The sequence below is a fragment of the Rattus rattus genome, chromosome 17 (assembly GCF_011064425.1).
Source record: "Rattus rattus isolate New Zealand chromosome 17, Rrattus_CSIRO_v1, whole genome shotgun sequence".
Lineage (NCBI taxonomy): Eukaryota > Metazoa > Chordata > Mammalia > Rodentia > Muridae > Rattus > Rattus rattus.
This window is the reverse complement of record NC_046170.1, coordinates 14,955,209-14,976,881: the sequence shown is the minus strand read 5'-3', so window position 1 is coordinate 14,976,881 and position 21,673 is coordinate 14,955,209. Positions and strand designations below refer to the sequence as shown.

General features: G+C 40.4%; 1 protein-coding gene across 1 annotated transcript in view; it reads right to left on the bottom strand.

Annotated features, from left to right (window-relative positions):
* LOC116886621 (carboxylesterase 1E-like) overlaps window positions 1-21,673 on the bottom strand; it is a 59,329-nt gene that overhangs the window by 10,033 nt on the left and 27,623 nt on the right. Inside the window, 5 exon segments of the mRNA XM_032888128.1 lie at window positions 4,039-4,183; window positions 6,191-6,395; window positions 14,656-14,785; window positions 14,911-14,985; window positions 14,988-15,001. Of these exon segments, the coding sequence (XP_032744019.1) occupies window positions 4,039-4,183; window positions 6,191-6,395; window positions 14,656-14,785; window positions 14,911-14,985; window positions 14,988-15,001 (569 nt within the window).

Genomic DNA, 21,673 nt, shown 5'->3' with positions numbered 1-21,673 from the left:
TTCATCCCAGGTAATTCCTCACTGGTAAACTAGATTTTCCAACATGTAAGTGATCATCTGATGAGACACACACTACCCTGATGGGGCACCTTCCAAATGTGCCTCCTTTCTTGCACACTCATACCCACCATGCTGCTAATCCTGTCTCATACTTGGCTTTCTCCAGAAAATCTTAAGTCTTCTGCTAGCATTATCTTTAATACTATTACATACCAGGTACTCTGATAGACTTGAGCTTGCGAGGAGATATAATTTTATTCTTCATTTTTTTAATTTAAAGAGTACATCAATAAAGGAAGAAATGAGAGTGTGCAAAATAATATCCAGATACTGTTGCTAAGGAAAAGCATAATGAATACATAGACCCAGAATTGCACAAAGAAATAAAAATAACCTACCCAGGTGGTAGAGAAAGTATTTTACTATGTGACAGATAAGAAATGTAGCACTTAGCCAAGGTTTCCCAGAAAAGAAGAGGTAGAAACAAAGCTTCCTGTAGGGACAATCTCTTGTGTGCTGTGTAAAAGCATTAGCTTTTGATAAAAAAAAATCTGGTGGCCATTAAACTGAGGCAGGATTAGAAGGCCGGACATCTGCCAGAGACAGAGGAACTCTGGGAAACAGGCCTGAGAGGATTTGCTACCAAGACTTGGAGGAAGTCCGATGTATGAAACTGAGGAGAGGTAGCTAGTCACACGGCAGACATAGAATAGTATAAATGAGTTGATTGAGTTACAAGTTAGTTAGGAAACAAGCCTAGCTTAAGGCCTAGGTGCTTATTCATAAATAAATAAGCCTCCATGTAATTTTTCAGGCAGTGGGGTGGGCATAAAAAACAATGGTTATAGCTTCAACCTGGTCCCTGACTCTAGCCCCCCAGTGCTGAGCTGTCCAAAGTCTGCTCATGGTTGCTGTGCAGTGAACCCACTGTTAGACCAGGAGTTAGAGCATCTTATGGGTCTAACTAGTGTCAGCAGTTGTTGTGTGCACTCAGGCAGAACTGTGACGCAGCCTCCAAGTGTTGAGCTTCGTAGAACAATTCCCATGTAAGAGGTTAAGAAATGGCTCTGCTCTCCCATCTTCTCAAAAGCAGGACTCAAAGGTCAAAACCCCTTTGGGAATAGCTCATTAGATATCCTGCATATTAGATATCTACATTATAATTCATAACAGTGCAAAGTTATTATTATGAAATAACAATGAAATAATTTTATGGTTGTAGGGATGTCACCACAACATGAGAAACTGTATTAAAGCATTAGAAAGGCCAAGAACCACTGTCCTAGGAGGTCTCCCATAAAACTATCAAGTCCATCTCCTCCCTCAGGAATTCCTGTCACCTCTAGGAGAGATTAAGTCAAGGTCATCTAAGAGTAATTGCTGAACCCAAGAATCATAGGTAAAGGCATATCGAAGAGGTTATGATGTAACTGTGCAGACCCAATGGTGAGGTCCTTGAAAGCCAGGCTTAAATTTCTCCCTTCTCCAAGCCCAAGTCTGACTGTGTGTTTAGGGATACTAAATGCACTGTAGAAGGTGGTGTGTGTGTGTGTGTGTGTGTGTGTGTGTGTGTGTGTGTGTGTGTATGCTTATGTATTTGTGTAAGTATGTGTGTATGTATATGTGTGTATGTATGTATGCATATATGTATATGTGTTTGTATATGTATGTACATATGCATGTGTATATGTGGATTTGTGTGTGTGTGTGTGTGTGACTAAGGTTTATCCTCATCTCTGGTTGAGTGCCAAGCCCAGGTAGTACTAAGTTTCAGCACACAAATCTGCAATTATCCCAAATTCATAAGCTCCACATAAGCTCCACATAAAAGAGTTTCTGGGTAATTTGTTGGGTGTTGGCCTTTTACAACCCAGGGATCAACTCCTTTTTTTTTTTTTTTCCTTTTTTTTTTTATTATTAACTTGAGTATTTCTTATATACATTTGAATGTTATTCCCTTTCCGGGTTTTCGGGCAAACATCCCTCTCCCCTCCCTTCCTTATGGGTGTTCCCTCCAACCCTCCCCCATTGCTGCCCTCTCCCCAACAGTCTAGTTCACTAGGGGTTCAGTCTTAGCAGGACCCAGGGCTTCCCCCTTCCACTGGTGCTCTTACTAGGATATTCATTGCAACCTTACGAGGTCAGAGTCCAGGGTCAGTCCATGTATAGTCTTTGGGTAGTGGCTTAGTCCCTGGAAGCTCTGGTTGGTTGGCATTGCTGTACATATGGGGTCTCCAGAGCTCCTTCAAGCTCTTCCAGTTCTTTCTCTGATTCCTTCAACAGGGTCCTGCCTCTCAGTTCAGTGGTTTCCTGCTGGCATACGCCTCTGTATTTGCTGTATTCTGGCTGTGTCTCTCATGAGCGATCTGCACTCACATTTTGATCATCCGTCTGAGTTTCATTTGTTCTAGGCATCTAGGGGTAACTCAAGCATTTGGGCTAATAGCCACTTATCAATGAGTACATACCATGTATGTCTTTCTGTGATTGTGTTAGCTCACTCAGGATGATATTTTCCAGTTCCAACCATTTGCCTACGAATTTCCTAAAGTCATTGTTTTTTGATAGCTGAGTAATATTCCATTGTGTAGATGTACCACATTTTCTGTATCCATTCCTCTGTTGAGGGCATCTGGTTCTTTTCCAGCTTCTGGCTATTATAAATAAGGCTGCGAAGAACATAGTGACACGTGTCTTTTTTATATGTTGGGGCATCTTTTTGGGTATATGCCCAGGAGAGGTATAGCTGGATCCTCAGGCAGTTCAATGTCCAATTTTCTGAGGAACCTCAGACTGATTTCCAGAATGGTTGAAGCAGTCTGCAACCCCACCAACAATGGAGGAGTGTTCCCCTTTCTCCACATCCTCGCCAGCATTTGCTGTCACCTGAGTTTTTGATCTTAGCCATTCTCACTGGTGTGAGGTGAAATCTCAGGGTTGTTTTGATTTGCATTTCCCTTATGACTAACGATGTTGCACATTTCTTTAGGTGTTTCTCAGCCATTCGGCATTCCTCAGCTGTGAATTCTCTGTTTAGCTCTGAACCCCATTTTTTAATAGGGTTATTTGTCTCCCTGCGGTCTAACTTTTTGAGTTCTTTGTATATTTTGGATATAAGGCCTCTATCTGTTGTAGGATTGGTAAAGATCTTTTCCCAATCTGTTGGTTGCCGTTTTGTCCTAACCACAGTGTCCTTTGCCTTACAGAAGCTTTGCAGTTTTATGAGATCCCATTTGTCGATTCTTGATCTTAGAGCATAAGCCATTGGTGTTTTGTTCAGGAAATTTTTCCAGTGCCCATGTGTTCCAGATGCTTCCCTAGTTTTTTCTTTCTATTAGTTTGAGTGTGTCTGGTTTGATGTGGAGGTCCTTGATCCACTTGGACTTAAGCTTGATCAACTCCTTTTTAAGAGACCCTCCTAACCTTGTCATCTGTACCTGTCAGGCTGCTTATCTCTGGCACTGTGTCAAAGTGATTCACTTGGTCACTGGGAAATTAACTACGGTAAAAATCCCAGGATGCTGCCTACAGGCAGAGAAAGTGCTGACTAGAAAACCTCAGGGTTCTCACTCCTTAGTCCTTCATGGGGCAGTGAATACCTTCACTTCACAGTGAAACTCTTCACATTTGTCACACATGACCTAAGAATAAAGGCATCAATTACCCTCCCTCCCAGACATCGTCTAAAAGCACAGGTATGTCGGTCAGAAGACCTGAGTCTTCTGAGTGCCCTTCCATGCGTTCTCCCATGTCTACTGCAGCCTCAGTTTCTCTAATTGCACAGAGAGATTTACTTTCTTTGGGGATCAGAATCTAACCTAATAACAACAATGACCCATACTTTTCCTTATATTTGTGTGAGAAAACTTAGGAATTTCCTGTGATCTCCACTCAGAACTGATGTCACTGGAAAAAATCTGAGGTAGCACTGTTCTTGAATCAACTCTGGCCCCTGAGCTGTTGCTACCCCTTTCTGGTTGCCCATGAAGTGTTGGAGGCTGGGACTCAGATTTCTGGTCCAGTGGTCCCCATACATACTGGTAGCCGGCTGTTCTTTGTCAAGTCAGCGGGAGTATAAACATTCAGGTAGAGGCAGTCTTCAGAAAACTGTAAAGGAATGTTTTCCTTCCTGTTGGTGAAAAGCTCTGAGAGAACCTGCCCTCCAACAGCATCTTGAGAGCACCTGGAAGTGGAGAGAGAATATCTGAGGTTGCACTAAATCGAAACTTGCACATATTAACCAGGACATGACCTTGTACTTGGAGTTTTGAGCACATAGCTAAAGTTTTCCTCACTGTATTAGAGTCATGGTTAGAGATTAATAGAGTTTTGAGATTCCTGGTGGAGCTACTAAGACTCTAGAGTCTCGTAAGCATTCAGAGGGAGGACTTGGTAACTTTCCCTTCCTGGAGCCTTTGGAATACTTCGTTCCATAAAGTGAGGCATTCACATCCTGATCTCATATTTCCTAGGATAGAGTATTCCCTGCCCAGTTTGAACAGAGCTCTGCACCCTGCTAGGCTTGTTCAGTGGCGTATGACAATGCTTCTGTAGGTAAACATGCTCCCATCTTTGGGAGTCTTCTATCATCCAGGAAAATTACCCGTTATAGGCTAGAGGTTATATCTTTAGCAGACACATGAGAAGACATCATTCTGGCATTGCCTCCACCACTGACATGCTGAGTTATCTTGGCTGAATTTCAACCTCTGGCTTTAGCCTGCCAGGGACAGGTGAGTAATGTGTCTCTAAGAGTCTCACCATCTGGCCTGCTAAGATTCTTTCATCTTGCTAGTCCATCAACAATCACTGTGGATTGTCCTGATTAAGTGCCCATTGTAGAGTGGAATTGGTAGCAATAATTGAGTTCTTCAGAGTTTCAGGCACTGATCAACTTCTCCTGGAGTAGTAGTCATTAAAGACACTAACCCTAAGTGTCCATTATTTTGTTCTACAGATTGCACCTTACTTCCAGTTTGTCAAAGAGAGAGCAGAGGTGCTCAAATGCCAAGCCTCCACAGATGTTGCATGGTGGAAGTGGAATACAAAAGGTGACCTTTGTGTGTCTAGCCTAGGTAATTATCCTACCCAATGGGAGAAAGGAGCATAATTCACAGAGCTAGGAACCGAATGACCAATGAGTGATGAAAAGTTCAACTTCACTAGTGTTTAGAACTCTCAGATGAAGACTAATGTTGCATTCTTAAATTCTTATCAGCTCATGTTGCTTATCTAATACATACATGCTTTGAAAAAGGTAAAGCATAGGAAGAGTTCCTCTGAACAGGGGTTTTCATGTTTGCCTGGGAGAAGGGTGTTCGTTTTAAATATTTCTGGAGACAAACTTATTCAAATTCCTACTTCTGGACTCAGAAATGTCACTTCTTAAATTTCTCCCCAAATCTCCATGATTCCATGTAAAGATTTGGTTACAAATTCATCACCGTGTTGTCAAACTGTCAACAACATGGAAAGAACTTAACCCAAGTTAAAGATTGTATGCACAGAGTTTCATATCCAGTTAATAAAACTAATTTCATATCCAGTTAATATAACTGCTAAACATTGGCTGCTGCATTGATAGTGTAGAATAATTTTGATATTATAAATGTGCAGATAGTCACCCAAATGTTCCATATTCATAATCCCTGTAAAAAGGGAGGACAAACATAGACAAAAAACCAGAAATATGACCTCAAATGCTCACAGTAGTTATGAGCAATTGGATTGTACCTGATTTTTTAACTTTGTTACATTTACTTCTGTGTGTTCAACTGCTTTTTCTGTTTTCAGTATTTGTGTCTTACATTTTCAATCAGAATGGAAAAATATAGCAAATGGTATTTTTAGAAGAAAAGCATTCAGTAGTAAGGACACCGCCAGGAGTGGAATCCTTGAATCCTCACAAGTACCTTACCAAGGAAACAATCACTGCCTACACTGACATTTTAGGCTATATGGACTCCTTGGCTTTTCACTTGGTTCTAAGACTGAGTGGGGGATGCCAACTATTGTTCAATGGTGATTAGGTGGCTGGATATACCTGGGCATAAGAACTTAAAGTCACCTCCATTGTTCTCTTCACCCATGTCATCCTACCCACCCACACTCAAGCATTGTCAAGGTTCAAGATGGGACTAAAACATCTTCATCCCCTTTATTTTGAAACAGGCCTACACCAGTGGCTTACATAGGTGGGTAGGAGGTAGTATTCTTCACAAAGCTCCAAGGCTCTGCAGGCTGTGGTGGAGCAAACCTCAAGGAGCCAAGAGGGGGCTTGGCAAAGGGGATTCCCAGGAAAACAGCCACAGGCTGTGCAAATCCTTCCAAATTGACATACTTCCCCAGGACTTTGCCTTTAACAGTGTTCACCACAGGTGGTGAGGATGGGTACCCTGTCGGACAAAAAAAAATAAGGACACATCACTAAGGCAAAGGTAGGTTTGCATTGTTGGTGGGTTTGTCACTTCAGAACTGATGGCATTGATAAAGTCACCCAATGCTTTCCAAGTCTCATTTGCTTCTTACATACTATGAGAGTGAAGAAAATGGTCCTCATCTCAGAGGGCTAATTAAAGTCTAAAGTATATTGGTGTCTTAAAAGCATCTGGCTTAAGCCACTTGATAAGAGAGGTATCAAGCATGAAAATGAGTTTTGGTTTCCACTGGAAATGTTTATCCACTAGGATCCTCATGCTGAGCTGCAAGCTGGGTAAGAAGATAGACAAGAGGTTGTCCCTGTCCTCAGGGAGGCTCACCTTGTATACATGGCAACAGACACACTTGACTTAATATTGAGAGATTCATGAGATTTTCTACTGGGGTAGAGCCAGGAAAGGGATATAGCAGTCGAAAGAGAGAGAGACTCCTAATTGATCATGCAAGAGTTGTGTCTTACAGTGTGGGGAGTATCAAAGGGAGTGGGAGGGGGGATGAAATTGCAGGAATGAGAAAGAATGCTGTGGCTCACAGACAGCACATAGCCCAGCCGGGAAGGATGGGTGTCCTATGACTGCCACCAGGAGGAGTTCATGACAGAGAAAGATAACCCTAGAAGAGAAAGTGCATACCAGGGAAGACCCTGGATGACTGAGTAAAGGGTTGGGTCTTACTTAGTAAACAAATAAGCAGCAGAAATAGCTCTGTGGTAAAGCAGACAATATACTTCCAGAACATTCTTCTTGGAGTTCTGTGCATGGTCTTCCAGAAAAGAGAGACAGCATCAAAACCATTTGCCCTATTGCTTTCATTCTTATAGAACAGTCTCTACAACTTCCTCACCTCTTCTCTTTCTACCCATTGTGGGACCTGCACAAGCCAACCTAGTCCTTCTTTGCATGGTTGATGGACTTAGAGACACTTGGTCTTGGCCTTCCTGATGCCTTCTCTTGTCTGACTTCAGGGGCCTCAGTTTGTGAGAACATTTCTCATTGGGCAGGGTCTTTGAATTCAGACAAGATGCCATCTTCCTCAAAGTTTGCGGCCAGAAAAGACAGGGAAAATTTCAAATTTAGTGGAAAGTAGTCAATAGAACTGAAAACTCCTCATGCAATCCAGCCTCTATGTCTCATGCTAAAAACAACCAGCTGCACACTGTGAATATTCAAGCTGTTGTTACTAGTTATTACAAAGAATGATGAACTTTCTGGTAGACATGTACATACACAACCAACTTTATGATATTCTGAAAGACCAAGGAGGATGGGGTTAGAGGCCGATGTATGTTCAGCACTTCTAAGAAGGAGGGTAAAGCCTCAGGAGATATAGCCTGCGTCAGCTCTGTGATAGTCTACCCTGAAATGGGTAGAAAGATTACCTGGGGTCATATGCTTGTGTCAAGTGGATACACAGCAATGGCTCAGATATTATGTAACTATGTATTTAGAATTGTACACTATCAGAGTGCATTAGTAAGCATTTGCTGTGTGTCCAAGCACATTCATTCTCTTTACAGAATTCCTCAAAGAAGTCTTGGCAGGTGAACAGGCAAGAGTTCAAAGCACCAAGCATCAACTATAAAAAGGTGAAAATAGGGTGGCATTGCAGGCTGGGGGATTTGGGATCCCCAGGGCTTAACTAATGGGTGCAGGTCCCATTCTCCACCTTATCTGAGTCTCTTTTGTCTGGGCCACCCCACCTGATCTCCACAATCTAGACATAAAAAAAGAAAAAGAAAAAGAAAAGAAAAGAAAGAAACAATAACAACAACAACAACAACAACAACAAAACTGAAGAAAGTCTACATCCTCCAAATCTCCCAAAGAACTGCATGTAACCACCCCACACCCCCGTCACCTCTCTTCTTTCCAAGCAAAACTACTACCATGGTTCTTGTCCCTGCCTCTCCCTTGCTCTCGCATCCTTACTGACCTCATTGTTTTCTCTTTTACACCATCCCTGTAACCTGGCCCTGTCTCTTTGGAGCTTCGGTCTGACATCATCATCTCAATTGTCTAATTTAAGCAGATTGAAATTTCTATTAATCCATTAAGTTTTCAGCCTAACCTTTTGCCTACCTCTTCACCTATCATCTGGACCCAGCACCATCTTAGGTGCTGCAGAAGCAGCCATGCATTTTATCCTCAGTGACAAAGGTGCTCTGGTCATCTCTGCTTTAGAGAGAGGTCTCCCAGGCATGGCATCTCCCAGGCACTGCAAACTTTAGGATATCAAATCGGAGTTATTGACTAGGAGCCACCCTAGTTTATGTAGGCTCCTGAGTTTATACTTTCAATGTTTTGATCAGCCTCTCTCTGTGACCTGCTTGCAAGTTGACTAAGAATCACAGGGAAACAAGCTTTCTTCAGCTTTCCTGTGCCTCCTATGCTTAGGTATCCAGGTGTCTGTCCTCCTCTATGTCTTTGTGAGACCCAAGCTCTTTGGACTTCGATATACCCCTTCAAGAGCAGAAAGCAAAACTTACCAAGTGACTGGGACTATTTTATCCACAGCATCACCTACTTGTGCTCAAAATGAAGACAGAAAATGTACACACAAACATTTGTACCCAGAAGAACTTACCCCAAGCTGTGCATGCAGCAAGAAAAAGCCAGACCAGAGGGTAGAGGCGCATTGTGGAAGGACAAGGGTTCTGCGGATCTGTGAGCTATTTGCTCCTTTAGCAAAGCTTCTGTTGTGGACCTGGGGACTCGCCTCCTTAAGTCTTGCTCAACCAGCCCAGTTATGTAATCTAAAATGACAAAAAAGCTCTCCTTTCCAAAGAGTTCTCTGGGTGCCAGTTGAGACCTCCAAGCAACGCCCACTAAGAGTTTACCCACTTTTATCTGAACAGTCAGTACCCAATTCTCAGATTACAAGTGGCTAGAAACTCATCCAACAGCTTCTTACATAAGCACTTTTCCCTCCAGCACTCTCACCTCAATTCAATGCTCTTGAACTCTCAAGAGCAGACAGCAGCAGGCAGGTGCCTGCAGCTAGTGGCAAGTGTTGGTTTGGGGTCCTTTTACAAAGATGAACATATCAGAATACCTCCCATTCCCACTCTGCTCAGCTGGGAAGTGAGGACACATTTCTCACAGCCTCTCTGGGCTGGCATTTCCTAGAATCCATATTCTCAAGTTAGGAAGAAACCTCACCCTCTACAAACTTTCAGACGATTCCTAAGTTATCTTCACAGTATTCCTGTCAAGTGACTTGGCTAGGCACAGTGCATACTCAGGCTCAAGGAAGTTTACCTCTCAGAGAAAGAACCTTTGGACATAACGTTTATATGGTAAACAAACTCTACTGGCATCTCACCATCCGTAAATGCACTTATGCACTGATTCTTCAAACATTTACCAAACTACATGGCCTCCCTCTTCGTGGGAATGTACAATGTACAGCAGAGTGGTGCGTCTCTGGAATTGCTGGCTAGCCTGTTCCAACAGTGTAGCCTCTTCATGCTTTTGTGTATGGCTACCTCTTTTCATTCCCCTGTTTTGTATTTGGTTGTTTTACCCAACCACTTATTTTTAAGTTCTCTGGATGCATTACTAGGTCATTTGTTTGACTTTTAGGACTCTTTAGTTCCTTTAAGATCAAATCTCTTAACTTATCTATTTAGGAAAAATTTCCATGAGCTGATAAACTAATAGACATTCTGCAGCTCAGGGAGGTACTATACTGTGAATTTAAGTCCCTTTGATGCATAATTATGTCTTCTTCTTCTTCAGGACATAAGACTGTAGATGGTCATGATAGAGAATTTCCTCCAGAACTACTTTTGTTTTATCTGGGTCCTATATGCTGTATGTCCGTCCTTATTTCACTTAAGGAATTTGCAACCCTCACTTCCCCCTATTTCTTCAGTGAATTGCTGTTCATTGTAAATTATATTGTTCAATCTCCATTTCTACGAATTTTTCTGTTTTTTTTTTCTGGTTTTATTCCCTTATGATCTGGCACAATGAAAGATGCTATTGTAAGTTTTATATTTAGTTTATCAATCCTTTATGTTTGTAAGACTTCCTTTATTGTTTAAAATATGACCTGTTTGGAGAATATACGATGATAAAATGAACTTGGATTCTGCATCTGCTAGATAAAATACTCTGTAAATTTCCGTTAAATCCATGTGACATTTAGGGTAATTTAATTCTACTATTTGATAACTTAAAAAGTTGATTGATAAAAGTTAGGTATTGAAACCATCAGTTGTTGTTGGGTTAGAGCCCATGATATTATTGTGTTGGTGTCCCAACAATCTTTGAATAAGTATTTGCAATCATTGTATTTTGTGGTGCATTTCTATCTTTATCAATATCTCTCTTCTGACTTATTTTGTCATGAAGTCTGTTGAGTTAGGTGTAACTACAGCTTTTCTTACTTGTTTTCAGATTCTATTTCTTGGCCATCTTTCCTCTATGTTTGTGGGAGTCATTTATGATGAGATATTGCAAGCAACAAATTGTTATGTCCATTTTGAAAAAATCCAATTAGCTAGTCTCTGTCTTTTAATTGGAGAATTTAGACCATTTACATTCATGGTTCTTTTAAGTAGTCTGCATTAGTTCTACCATTTTGTTTTCTTCTAGTTGTTTTGAGTGGCCTCTGCCTGCTTCTTTTTCTTGTATTTACCCAGTGGTTTGTCTATTCACTGATTAAACAATGCTTGATTTTTTTCCTGATATTTATTTGCTTATTTTCTCTTTCAGTGTGACTTAGTCTTTCTCCTGTTGTCATGATTGATTTTATCCTATTTCTCTAGTGCTTAGCACTCATGAATTCCTTTAGTTATGTTTATTTTGGAAGTTTTTTTCCCCCTCCTTTAATCCTTTATGATAACTTGGTATAGTAATCTAGGTGGGCAGTTAGTTTTATTTGGCAATTGAAGACAAAGTGAGAAATAACAGAATACTAAAATGTTAGAAATCAATGAATGTTTACAAGTAAATAACAACTATAATAAAATACAGAAGTTATTCAAGAGGGAGAACTGTGAAAGAAATGAGGGAATAGATACAATTAAACTGCAAAGTCAGGGTCTGAGTAATGGCTCAGTGGGCACAGAGCCTTGCTGCCTGACCACCTGCACTCGGTCCTTGAGACCCACACAGAGGAAGGAGAAGACAGAATCCCCACAAATTGTACTTGTATTGCTCATCATGAGTATCAGGGTACTTTGTGAGTGGAGTCAATTGTAACCCCTCAGAGACCTTGACCACCGGAATGAGCTGGAGTGGGCAGCACCACTGTTACCTTTACAGTCATATCTGGGCTGATCTGCTGTGGTATGCATAGAGGTGGTATGCCCAGGTTTGTTTTGCCTGCTAGGAGGAGTGGAGTTGTAATATGCTGTGCTGTTACAGCTTACACACTGAGTATGATGAGTGGAGTGTTAGACTGAAACTATATCCTTCCCAGCCACTGGGTGCTACGGGCAAGCCTCCCAGCTCAATCACGCTGCCAGGCTTCCTGTCAGCTCTGGGGTTCCTGGCTGGTTTCCTGCTGCACATTCCTTTCAGTAGGTTGTTGTGAGTTTGTGTTTTGTTTTGTTTCGCTTGTTTGTTTTTCTTTTCCTTTGCAGTAAACAGGTCCTCAAGGCTGACTCTCAGGCAGTCCGTAAACAGAATTTTGCTCTGAATTCATGGAGACATGAAAATGTTGGAAGCATTTTTCCCAGAGTTGTAGTTTCAGACTCTAATTCTTTCTTATTGTGTCTGTATCTCTGCTGGAAAAAACCCTCACAAGCAGGGCATGTGAATTTCCTCTATGCTTATTTGAAATTGCCAATCTGCTCGATCCAACATTTGTGTTATTTGTTACTTGTCCAACATGGGCTGATCATGTTGTCTCTTGTTAGTGGCATTTTCTTTTCTGAGGCTGTAATTTTATGCATTTAACATTTTATACAATGTCTACAGAAAAGAAACTGAATAGATGGTATTTGTGAGTAAACAGGAGCAAAGTTGGTTTTTGTTAGTTTGATGAAACCCACCATTCTTTTATGTGGAGTAAGTGTGGGCACATGTGTGTGCAGTGCCCATGTACATGTGCACATGTGTGTTTTAAAGAGCTTGAATATTTGTAGTATATAGTATGTAAGTAGTATAGGATATACATAGCATATGATTTTTGTTCTCTCTCTAGATATCATAGTCCACTACCTCTAGACTATGCTGTTAGCCAGTGCTTTGTTTATGCCTATTCTGAAGGGCTTATGTCCTAATTTACAGGGGTCTTTCCCATGCTTTTATTTTCTTCAGTCAGATTTCTGAGACTTGGTTTCCAAGAGCTGCTAATTTGAATGTGGTATCCAGTTCAGTTCTCTTAATTCTTAAGAGGACCCCATGGTTCTATATATTGCACTGCAGATTTCTCTGTGACCTGGCCATCGAAAGAAGCTAGAAACAGTACCCAGGACAGTTTCCTTTCATTCTCCCCAAGGTAAATGCTTGATCTCTTCTGTCCCTCAGCCTCAATAAGCCTTCACTGAGCCTTCAGATGCAAGAAAAATAAAAATAAAAATCCTTCTGCTTTTCCTTATGCATTTCATTTGTTAGAATAAGAAAATCTGAGCAGAGCCTCTCATACCTTTCTTATGCTTCATATGTACTCTGGACTTTGCTCATAAAGGTGTGACAGATATATATGGAGAAATCAGTTATGTGTGTGATTTCTCCTTGGATCTGTGGTTCTAGGGACCTTATAACTCTCCTATTAGTGTTCACTTTCCCTTAACAGTCCACCAAACCCTTTAAAGTAATTTCTTCATGTATTGCTGTCATCACTCAGAAGCAAATAGAAGGTGAGACAAAATGCCCACTTCTTTACCCCGTACTTGTCTTTAGATTTCTGGGTAACCATTCCATAGAGTGATTCTCTGCAGAGGCATCTTCCCATGACATCATCTGTCTCTGAGGTATAGATTCATCTCCGATTTTGATTTATAAAACAAAATTTATTTTTCAGGAGTCCAGGAAATCTGAAACCTGAGAGCCTTGGCCAAAATCATCTTCATCCCATTTGTCCCCCATTCATAGCTGAGCCAGAAGAGAAAAAGCCACTTTTTTCTTTTTTAGCTTCATCAAGAAAGGAGGAGAAATTCCATTGGGATTCCTGGGAACAGAAGCCTTGGAACCCATATGTTCCAGCTGTTATAGGGTTCTCTGTAGTTAGCAAGAAGAAGAAGAAGGATTTATAGGAAGAAGAAGAAGAAGAAGAAGAAGAAGAAGAAGAAGAAGAAAAAGGAGGAGGAGGAGGAAGGAGGAAGAAGAAGAAGAAGAAGGAGAAGAAGAAGAAGAAGAAGGGAAGAAGAAGAAGAAGAAGAAGAAGAAGAAGAAGAAGAAGAAAGAAGGAGGAGGAGGTCCCCAGCTCCGGAAAAAAAAAAGAAAAAAAAAAAGAAAAGAAGAAAAAAAAAGAAAAAGAAGAAGAAGAAGAAGAAAAGAAGAAGAAGAAGAAGAAGAAGGAGAAGAAAAGAAAAAGGAGGAGAAGGAGAAGGAGAAGAAGAAGAAGAAGAAGAAGAGAAGAAGAAGAAGAAGAAGAAGAAGAAGAAGAAGAAGAAGAAGAAGAAGAAGAAGAAGAAGAAGAAGAAGAAGAAAGAAGGAGGAGGAGGAGGAGGAGGAGGAGGAGGAAGAAGAAGAAGAAGAAGAAGAAGAAGAAGAAGAAGAAGAAGAAGAAGAAGAAGAAGAAGAAGAAGGAAGGAGGAGGAGGAGGAGGAGGAGGAGGAGAAGGAGGAGGAGGAGGAGGAGGAGGAACAAGAAGAAGGTGGTCCATGGTCAGAGCCCCTTCCCCCATCCTTTGTCTCATTAAATTGGGTATTTTATATTTACATTTCAAATATTATTCCTCTCTTTCCCACCTGGAGGAATTTCTTTTGGTTCATGGTTCATGAGCCAACATCCCCCCAAAGAGCCTTGGACTTTTACCCAAAGCTGTAGAATCCATTGCTAGAGGATTGTGCTTATATACTTTCTGTTTGGAATGATCTACCACAGAGCAGGCATGCCCTGTTGTGATCATCCATCCTCCCCAGATTAATTCACCATTACCTTGTTTTTTTTTCCAGAACTGGGGACTGAATTATAGCCTACTGAAAGCCTTGAAGACATTCTGAAACGTTTTCTTTAAATGTTACATTATTAATTACAATATAGTTAAAATAGCATGTAGACAGGTATGCCTACAGGCAGATTGATGCACATGACATCTGACTCATAGTCAGAAACAGCTTGACCTCATCCTCATTCACATTATGGATGGGGAACGAAGCATCAGGGGCATTTTTGTTTTCAAATGGGACACTGGGGTGACTCATTTCTCTTGGTGCATTACTGATCAGGATCTTGAAGAGTATTGGAGGAGTATGTACCAAAAATCTGAAAGAGTTGAACTTGTCCCACTGAGTCATCAAGAGAGAGGAGAAATTTGTTCGAGGACATGGTCCCTAAGCTAAAGGCTGTAAGACACCTTTGGTTTTATTTTGGATGAGAAAGACAGAGTAGATTTCGGGTGATATTTTTGAAACTTGTATTGAAATGTATGTATGGGGCTCCAGCATCTGAGAAGGCACAGATTCACATACCATTCAAATTGCCAGACACAAACTTGGACGGTATCAAGGCCTCGATAATGCAGGAGACCTCTGAGCATCAGTCCAAACAGAGAAACAAGTCAACAAAAGCTTCCTGATGTGCTTAGCACTGTGCAGTTAGCGGAAGGAAATAGTGATGCTCATGTGAGGGAAAGGATTTATGAACACACTGCATCCAGTTAAGCACACTGATTGTTCATTGACAACCTACTAATGTTCATCGATTTCAAGATCTGCACCTTGCTGGGTGTCCTCCGTTCAGGCCTGTTTTAAGCATACTTGGTGGTTTTTTTCCCCCACCTATTCAGAGAAATGTGAGGCACTTCCAAGATATTTGAAAGAGAGGATTCCTAAATGCAAATACATGCAAACTTGGAGCACTGGTCACTTTTGTCTCAGGAGTACAATGTTGGACAAGGCTGTCCTTCATAAATAAGAGAATAACAGCTTCCTCAGACAAATCAAATCTTATGAAACTCACCACTCTAAAACTTCTTATTTAAGCACAAAGAGATGGATAACATGAGACAAACGACAACACAAAAGTCAATGATACGGAACAGAGAACAATATTGAGAATATCTAGATGACCGTGATGATGAGCACAGCAAGCTTATTCTGAGGACAGAGAAAAAAACAAAGGTATTGTGAAACAGAACTAAATCAGATGACAGTTGTAGCCAAAGTATTGCCATTACAAAGTGATGTGTGTTCTGATCTCAAAGACATCCAAGTGTACAGTAGAAGGGGATGAAACTTGGAGTTATTCTAGCAAACCTGTTCTTGGTATCACTCAATTAAGCCAGCCTCAATTGAATGTTGTCCTTAGAAGAGTTACCTTGGTAGTAGTGTCTGTTCACAATAGTAAAATCCTAGCTAAGACAGCATCCTAGACCAGAGCATGTACATGTTAGAGGATCTGAAACACCAGAGATGAAGGGTGTAATAAAATCGTAAAGGGGCTTCAATACAATAGCACTGTTAATGATGGCTCATTCAGATAGAAAATCCCTAAGGAAACATGTCTCGATCAATATTTACCAAGAATCAATTTAATGTCATTGTACATAATATTCCACCCAGGCATACATATTATTTTCAAGCACTCACAGGACAGGATCTCTAGGACAGATCCTATGTGATATGTAATACTCAGCTAATACAGGAAGGCTGGAATTGGAGAAGGCATCCTTTCTGATCACAATGGCTTGAAATCAGACATGAATGCCAGGAGCAATTTTAGACAACTGACAGACTCTTGGAAAGAAACATGGTCCTGAGCCACTAGTATGTCTGTAATGAAACTAAGTGGAAAATGTAAAGCATATTGAAACAGGGATGGAAGGGTGCTCACTGGGGAAGAGCTTGCCACACAAATGTGAGCATGAGGATTTGGATACCCAATATGCATGTCAATATAGCCTGTCTGTGGCATTACAGACCAGTGTAATCCTAGCATGCTGGAGGCATAGATGGGGATCTCTGGAGCACTCTGACTAGTTAGACCAGCTCAACTATCGAGTTGTTAGTTCAAGCTAGAGGACCTATCTCAGGATATAAGGTAGAGAGCATCAGAGGTCTGGTATTCTCTCTCTCTCTCTCTCTCTCTCTCTCTCTCTCTCTCTGTCTCTCTCTCTCTCTCACACACACACACACACACACACACACACACACACACACACACAAACACACCTTAAAGAACAAAGTAAGCCAAAGGATAGCAGAAAGAAGAAATAATCATGATTGAAAAAAAAGCAAGGGACTGTAGAGCTGACTCAGCAGTAAAGAGTACTGGCTTCTCTTTTACAGGGCCTGGATTCAATTCTCAGCATCCAATTCTCAGCCCTCACATGGAGCCTCACAACAACCATGGACCCTAGGCACACACACAGCGCACAGACATGCATGAAGATAAACCTCCAACAAACATAAAACTAACTAAATACATTTTTAAAGTGAGTTTTGGAACTATAAGGAAAGGTAAGAGTCAAGAAAATCAAGTTTCTTTTTTCTTTTTCTTTTTTAAGAAAAGCCAAACTAACAAACTTAGTTGAACTAAGAAAAAGAGAAAAATTACACAAAGGAATGCCAGGGAAGTAAAGTGGAGTCTAAGAGAGTACTACAGACTATTTTATATACAGAATATCAATAACCTAAGAAAAACATACTATGTTGTCCATCCAATATAGGCTCCCATGAATGAAGTGAGGACTTGAGAGTTGGCTTAGTAGAAAGGAGGAATAATGTTCTTCCTCAGGACCTGAGTCGTCAACACACACATGGGGCAGCTCCAAAAGATTCCATACAGTTTTCTGACCTTCGTTGTACATGCACATGTGTGTGCGCATGCGCATGTGCACACACACACGCACACACACACACACAGACAGAGAGAGACAAGAGAGACACACACACAAACACACAGAGAGATACACACACATACACACACACACACTACAAATAGATCAAATCAATGATAACATTAACCTCCTCTCAGTGAACACCCCATGTTCTGATGATGTCCCAGATGAGTCACCCTAATCTCTTAGAGAAAAAAGTGGTATCAGTCCAAATATTCTCCTTAAATTTCTTTAAAAAATCAAGGAAATAGGAATAGTTCCAGGGAAGCATTACCTTCAAATAATAGAAACATAAGAAAAATGCATTCTACTTTCTATAAGTATACATGCAGAAGCACTCAAGAACATGCTAGTAAGTGAAGTGTAAGGGCAGATCTAAAGGCTAATCCAGCCTCATGAAGTAATATTTACCACTGAGATATGAAAAGTGATTCATTACAGACTGGTGTAGAGAAACCAGGTGGCCATCTTAATTAAGACCAGCCTGGTCTACATAGTGAGTTCTGGGCCAGCCTACATAGTAAGGCCCTGTCTAAAAAGTAAAAACAAAAGTAGAGAAAATATCCACATTACACAAAATGTCCTGCCAGTTTTGTGCAATTCCTATCAAAATTCCAGTATCGATATTCACAGATATAGAAAAAGTATTTCTAAATTCATATGAAATCACATTGCTGAGAGTAAGTGTTGGACACACACACAAATGTATACACTCATGCACGTACTAAAGACAATCATGAGTGATAAGAAAAATGCTTAATGTCTTATCCAGTACTTCCATGATGTACTAAAATTCACATAATTAGAATAATAAGTTGCAAAAACAACAATAAAAGGTAGACACAATGACCATTCGAACCCTAAATGGAGCCCAAAATGAACTCAAGAACACAGGTAATTGTGATTAGAATATGGCACAACTTTTCATTTCATGAGAGAAAATTGTGTTTGATGTATCTTTCACTTAGAATAAGCATAGTGTATATGATGGGGTCCCCATTGTTGCTGTACATTACAAAAACAAAGAACACGCAATTAGAAAAAGAAAGTCACTTCAATAATCACTGTTCAGAAAAGTGGATTGCCACATGCAGAAGTGTTAGACTGGACACTTATCTTGCATGGTTTATAAAAGAAAAAAAATAGAAAATTGGATTATAAGTCTAATTCATAATGGGAAACTAAGACAACTATAAGAAAACATAGAGAGAAAAAACCTGTACAACATTGGTTAGAACATGGCTGTCTTGGTTTGCTTCCCAAAGTGGAGACAACCCAGGCAAAAACTGTAAAATAAAATAGATATCCCATTGTAAAAATTATTCACGGAGGGAAAAATAATGAATAATCCTTGTCTGATTGTGTGCATGCATGAGTATGTGTGTGTGTGTGCATGAGTGTGTGTGTGTGTGTGTATGCGTGTGTGTATGTATGTATGTATTATGTATGTATGTATGTATGTGTGTGTGCAAGATGGGACATATTTTCAAATGATACATGCCATAGAGAATCACTTTGCAAAGTATCTAAAGAATCTGAAGAATTCAACAGCAAGAAAAAAAGCAACAAACAACCCATTTATTTGGGTAAGGATCCAGAGCAGAGTAGGGGATGAGAGGCACAGCTATGATCATAACACTTGGGGCCGAAGGCAGGAGGACACCTTGGATTTGTCTAAATAGAGAGACCTTATCTCACAAGTGAAAAAAAATAGTAACGACCTGAGCATACATTTTTTTAAAAGAGGGATAAAAGTAAAAATGGACAAGAGATCAATAAAAGCTGTTAACATCTATGATCATTGATATAATGCGAATTAGAGCCACACTGAGCTAGCACACTGAGCAGTCAATGTATTTTATGAAAAGGTATTAGCAACAAATAGTGTTGGCAAGGATGAAGAAACAAGGAAAGTCACTTACACAATATGTGTGGTACGAAACACGAGGACAGTGCTTAAAAGTGTGTTAAAATGGAATTGTCATGTCACGGATTAATCCTAGTTCTGGCATTCACACCCCAGATTTGAAACCACCATGCTGGAAATATAACTGATCCGTGATTACACCACTCACCGAAGTCAAGTTATGGATTTTACTCTGTGTCCACTAAAGATGAGTACACAGACAGTGTGTCATAGTGTAGATGGGATCATGCATGCCCTTAAAAAGGAAGATGCACAGTCATTGTGACAAAACATATAAAGATGGAGAATTATGTGCTAAATGGAGTAAGTCAGATCTACATGGACAAGTATAGACATTACTATGTACATGTGATCTACAAGAAAGAGCACAAAACATCAAAGAAGAAAGGGTCAGTGTGTAAATTGTTATGAAATCAGAATCATTTTGTTCATCTTTAACCTTTTTTATTAGAGTTGCCTATTTGTCTTTTGTATTGGGGTGGGCAGACCACATTGCATGTGTGGTCATAGAACAACCATGTGAGTCTCAGGGACTGAACCCAGGTCATCAGGCTTGGCAGCAAGAACCTTTATCTGCTGAACCATCTCACTCACTCCCCGTTTCAGTTTTGAGTTACATTCTCCAATATGGTAAACACTGAGAATGAAGAGTATTTAAAAATGTTGAGAGAAAATGTTTTCATGAAATACAAAATTTGCTGTGGTAGTGATTTATAGTAATTGTTTTGCATTGACTCATAAACTGCAATTCAGTATTTATATTATTTACATTATTAAACATTTATTATTGCATTATACACACATATGTATATATATATGTATATATACACACATATATATATATACACACACACATATATAGGGATGGATGATGTAGCTGTCAATATTACTTCATAGGCTCATTCTCTGTCTCTCTCCTCATTATAGTATTGGGTTCATCCCTTTTCTTCTCACTCACAACTGGAGAAACTGAAGTAGCAGCAGGAAATTCACACGGCTACTTTAAATCGTGGGTACAAATAGAAAATTTAAACCTCCTAGGAGGGCTGGATAGATGGCTCAGTGGTTAAAAGGACTTTTTTCTCTTCTAGAGGATCCAGGTTTGGTTCCCATGACTTTTTCTGGCATCTGGTAGAACCAGCATAAACAGGACATGTACACAGAGAGAGAGACACTTGGACATGAATATATTATATAAATATGTATCAATTATTAATCACCAGTAATGATTAATGTTAATTATTAATTAATATCAGCACTGATATTAGCTATCATTAATTAATAATGATTAATATTATGACAATATTAATTATTGCCTGCTGATATTAACTAGTAATATCAATTATTATCAGTTGCTATTAATTAACATTAATTAATTTCAATGTATCAATAATATATAATATACATGTAAATAAATTATAATAATATAATTACAAATAAAATATAAAATTAAATTTTTAAAATATTCCCCCAGAAAATTAGAGTTGCAATTGAATAATCAAAAGCTGGGCGTGCGGGTTGGGGATTTAGCTCAGTGGTAGAGCGCTTGCCTAGCAACTGCAAGGCCCTGGGTTCGGTCCCCAGCTCTGGAAAAAAAAAAAGAAAGAAAGAAAAAGCTGGGCGTGAAGGAGGGCTCCACAAATGGCAACTGTAGAGGTTCTCATTCCTGGGGTGAGCTTATTATTCCAAGATTCACACCCATGCCCAGCACTTGGTCACATAGGAACGTTCTGTGACAGCCCTCGGCCTGAACACAGTGGCACATTAAGATGGACATAAGCTGGCCAAGAACACAGGGAGTGTCTACATTCCTACCCTACAGGGGTCTTCTCCCTCATCAACGTCCTTGGTCATAAACAGCCTTCCTGATGCTGCACCTCTGCCCTCTGTTAATGCTTTAAAACTTGTTCTGACCTCAATCTCCTCTAAAGCCTCGTTCCGTAATTGGCCTCTAAACCCGTGCACCAGCCTAACTTCCTATAAGGAACCTGTGACAGATGCTCTTGATGACACTTGTTCCTGTTCACATCCTGGCTCCTGTTCATTTCCACCATCTGTCACTCTATAACCAGGGGCTCTTTGTCTGGTTACTACATACTGTTCTGCTCACCCACATAGCAGCCCAGCAGAAATAGCCACCATTTGGATCAGGTTTACCCTAAAGGTAAGGGGTCACTGGTAGGTTAAATACTCTACTCAGTCACTACTCAGGTGTGATCGCCTTGGGTTATGTGCTCTGCTGGTTTCCCAGCCCTCCCCAGCCCCAGGTCTAGTGAATATAGGCTTAGCTCGGTACCAGCCTCTGTGCCTTCCTCTGTCACTGCCTCCTGTACCAACTCTGGGATCAACTCC